This window comes from Physella acuta, unplaced genomic scaffold, assembly GCF_028476545.2.
Source record: "Physella acuta isolate Inbredline_101_S28 unplaced genomic scaffold, ASM2847654v3 ptg001018l, whole genome shotgun sequence".
NCBI classification, from domain to species: Eukaryota; Metazoa; Mollusca; class Gastropoda; family Physidae; genus Physella; species Physella acuta.
In genome coordinates this window covers 93,556-98,189 of record NW_026732535.1, presented here as the reverse complement: position 1 = coordinate 98,189, position 4,634 = coordinate 93,556, and the positions used below count along the sequence as shown (strand labels likewise).

Below are 4,634 nucleotides of genomic sequence, written 5' to 3'. Positions count from 1 at the left end.
AATTTCAAACACCAGTGTACATGTTTTATCTATTTGCATTACCCATCTATATTAAAATCATTTAAATATAAAAGCCTTATAAACATCACACACGTCTAGATATTAAAGTCAGTGAGCTGCTTTTTACTTTTGTTATCACATTTTAGATTCTTGGAATGCATTTTTTTAAATATTAAAAACACATGTAGTAAAATTCTTTTTTGTTTTCAGAAAAAAATCAATGCACAATGTTCTACAGAATTCATACCCAACGGACTAAAAATAACATGTAAAGTACAAAGGGGGTATCCGAAAACTGAGGTAAAATTCATTGTAGCTTTTAATGGAAATAGCGTTCTATCATTTAATTATGTTTCTATATATTTTCTCATGGTCAACATCGACTATTTTATCGACAGATGAATGTAAAAATAAATGATGACACATTCAGTGGTGATTGCTACTTCGAAGAATCCGAATCTTTCTACTATAATTCTACGTGCTCTTACACAATTTCAAGATATCAAATTCTTCAAGGAAACAATGAACTTACTATAGTACTGTACCCAAACATTTCTGGAACCCACAGTGCTAAAAGATATAAACAAGAAGTTCATTTTAAAATCGGTATTTTGATTTCAAACTCATTTCACATTATATTAAGAAAGTCATTTACTCTACTTTTCTGTAAACTGATCCCAAAAAATGCATCAAAAACGTTTTAATAACAAGCTTTTATATAATAATGAACTAAAAATGAGAAAAAAAATTTTTTCTCTAAATATATAATAATACACTACTATTTAAATAATTATTATGAAATGCGTGTGCCACTATATAATCTATTGGATACATTTACTAATATTATATTTAATATTGCGGAAAAAGTAGTACAAGACTGCCCACTAATTTCAGAAAATTTTAATTAACTCATAAAAAATTAATTAGGCATCAAATTAATTTACATTTAATGTCATATTATCTTTAAGTCTTGACCCACGTGCCAACTTAGAAACGAATCTATCGGTTAAAAGTGCCCTAGCTATCGCTCGGCCGTTTCGATCTAGACAGACGGAGATGAAGAAAGAAGAAACAAGTTAAATAAAAGCTTGTAAAAATATCATTACTTCCCACAAAGAAGACACTAACATTTATTTGTAATGCAATATTTAAAAGAAAAATAAATTCTGTTTTTTTTTTCATATTAACAGAGAGGCCGATTATTTCAATAAAAAGTTGTACTGGGCTAACCTCGGATGGAATACTTACGTGTTTATACCAAAGACTTGATCAAAGCGATGTCACAACAGTTATTGAGTCTAACGTGGACCTGCTGTACCAAAATCAAACACACATTGAATTACAAATGTATCATGGCATGCGAGGTAAAATGTATTCACGAATATATTTCTTAACTTTAGTGATATTTTAAAGTTGCCACTCGTAAGAAAAGAGAAGATATGATTGCATACTCCAAAATCCTGAGTACGGACCTTGGGCAGATAGGGCACGTTAGTTGGGGACTTCAAAATCAAAACAACAGCTACCTTATAGTTTGTTCTAAGGTAGATACAGGCTATCGAAGCAAATACAGAAAAAAGCAGGCTGAAATTGCTGTCAATTGGCCATATGGCTCATACCATGTTGACACGTTATACTTAATTGTATTATAGGAAATCTCCTCAAACTTAACAATTATAACGAATAAATAATTTTTAAATTTTAAATTCTCATTTTATCAATCGGAATAAACATTGGCCAGTATATATATTGTTGATCCGACGGCGAGGCCTAGCGGTAGGGAGCGAAACTGAGCGAAAGTCAGTTTAACATGCCTGAGTGCACTCAGCTCTTATGGGTACCTAACTCACGTTAGGGAAAGCAAAGTCGGCTGGGCATAGTGCTGACTACCTTAACCGTTCAAAAGTCTCTGAAACAAAAACAAAACTCTACTTCATCCCCCCCCCCCTCCCATGTGACTTGGGCTCAAAAGGGAAAAGACAGATGATGATATAATGTTGACACCGAGTAGTTAATATTTTAAACATAAATTAAAGTTTGTTTGTTTTGGTCGGGGTCAGAGTTTCTTCCAGGCATCTCTTCGACCCCCCCCCCCCCCCCCGAGCAAAATGAAATTTATATAATTTATATAGAAAATATATACTTTTAACCGTGTCCGCCCCCCCCCCCCCGAAGAAAGTCTACCGCCCCCCGAAAATTTCAAGTGCCCCCCCCCCCCCGGAGAAAAAAGTCTGGAAGAAACACTGGTCGGGGTGAACTCGAGGGGTTACAAGGTTAGGATAAAATTCGCCAATAGAGGATTAGCCCTATTATGGAGAAAATATAGCGTGTGATTTTTATAATAATTAATATTTAAAAGCGGTTAATACGTAGAATATCATGATCAAATGACTTATATTATGCTAATATATTCGATTCTAAATTAATTATAGTGCCATTCGAATTTTTCAGAAATCAAAATTTGGGCACAAAATGTATTCGGTATAAGAAGTAAAATCGAAAAGATGTATATCCCATCAAGCGGTAAGAACAATAAATATTATTTTTCATTGTTCCTTTACTTTATTATAAACCTTTTTTTAACTGTACTTACATCTTACTGCCCAGTACATACATTAACCTGTCTTATTGATAGACTTTCTCTCTATATATAAATTGTTATTTCTTTATCACTATCTGACTTAAAGGACTTATTAAATTTGGCTGTTGTTCTACTTCTTATGTCAGCCTCTATCTTCGTCCCTTATTTTGTTTTGAATTGATAAGACGAGAAGTCGTACATGTAGAATAAAGAACAAGCATATCAAGGGCAAATAATATTAGTTCATCTCATAGCAATTGCTTTTTTAAAATGTTTCGTTGTCACAGAGACATTTTAGGTCAGCATTCTTAGGCTTTTATAGCATTGTAGTGTAATGTACTGTAAATAAAATAATTATATTAGAAATGTAAACTTGTGTTATATACAAATTCAAACAATGACTAAAACACTAATTATTTGTACTTTAATTTCAAGATGAAGTCAAGCGTATGCCAACATCTTCAGAAAAAGAGAATGATGGAAAATCTAACAACATACTAATAATAATATGTTGCATTGTAATAGTCATACATGTGGTATTATTGTTTCAAACGAAAGGTATACATATTTATACTTTTGATATGTTTTTATTTTGTAGATTCTTATTCTAAAGTTAGGGAAAAGATAAATACAAATTGTAGCTGCAGTGAGGTTAATGCAAAATAGTAATAAAACGGATAGTGTTGGTTACCTCACAAGTTAAAGACAGTTACAGATATGCCTACTATGTAACTGTCTCTAACTTGTGAGGTAACAAACACTATCTGTTTTACTAGAAATTCTTAAGTTAGTTAGACATTTAAAAAGTAAACAAACTACATTATCAAAAACGATGTTAAAAAATTTAGTATATTTTATATGTTTTGAATTCAGATTATTTTCAATATTTTGCTCTAAATAACAATAAAAGTATTAAATAGTAATTCCTAAGTTTTAATTTTTTTAAATGTTTGAAAATATTAAAATACATGTGCTGTTAGGTAAAATAAAAAGTGTCTGGAAATGTGTACATAGTTTTTATTTTTCATACATAATAAGTAATAAATATATAGCATAAACTCTTACATATTAAATGTCCACAACCAACAGCGATAAAGATATATATATATATATATATATATATATATATATATATATATATATATATATATATATGGAATTTTTTTACTTAGAATTGTTTCCTTTATTACTACATTTTCTAACATACTGAAGCAGGTCGCAAAGTTTGGCGAAAAATTAGGAATTGCAAAGTTTGGACACGCACTGTAGGCCAAGGTAAATAATGTCTATTAATAATTAAAGATTTGTACGACTTTTTTTTACTTTCTCGTATATACGAAGTAGCCTATAGAGAAAGTCTTGTAATCGTGCATAAAAAAATAGGGATTTTGTTTGCAAATCACGACGATTTACAGTTCCCTAAGTCGGAAAACCATAGTTTTGCAATCCTGTCCATATGTCTGTTTGTGTATATGTGTGTGTATGTGAGTGTGTGTCTGTAAACACGATAACTTGAGTACCGTTAAAGCTAGGTTGATGAGATTTCATATATAAGTATTATATAAAAAATCGTAGATCCTTATTAACTTTTGAGCTATTTCCGATAACCCGAAGTGGAACTTTTTCAACCTTGAATTTTTCAAAAGCCTATAACTTGAGTACTATTTCAGATAGATAAATGAAATTCTCTGCCTTCTGTAAAATTTTGAGTAGTTTACGTTGACCGGAAGTAGTAATTTTTACAATTTCCGATTTCTCAAAAACACACGTGAATTTGTAAAGCACTAATAATATTCCGCACTATTATGCACATTTGATTTGGCGTTCATTTGTTGTGCAATTTTTTTTCTACGAGAATTTATTCTAGTTTAAAAAGTTTAAGTATTTAAAAATTTTTTCATCATAAACGTTTTAATAACAAGCTTTTATGTAACAATCCACTAAAAAGTAGAAAATAAATTATACACTGCTATTTACATTCCTATAAAGAAAAGCGTGGGTCACTTTAGTATCTATTGGATAACTTTACTAATATTTAAGAAGACAACCCACG

General features: G+C 30.6%; 1 protein-coding gene across 1 annotated transcript; it reads left to right on the top strand.

Annotated features, from left to right (window-relative positions):
- The first annotated feature begins 218 nt into the window (after window positions 1–218).
- Window positions 219–3,864, top strand: LOC131954688 (uncharacterized). The gene is made up of 6 exons (XM_059318446.1): window positions 219–300; window positions 399–606; window positions 1,191–1,364; window positions 2,452–2,523; window positions 3,017–3,139; window positions 3,797–3,864. The coding sequence occupies exons 2-6, from the start codon at window positions 399–401 to the stop codon at window positions 3,862–3,864; spliced, it is 645 nt and encodes a 214-aa protein (XP_059174429.1). The 5' UTR covers window positions 219–300.
- The last annotated feature ends 770 nt before the right edge of the window (window positions 3,865–4,634 follow it).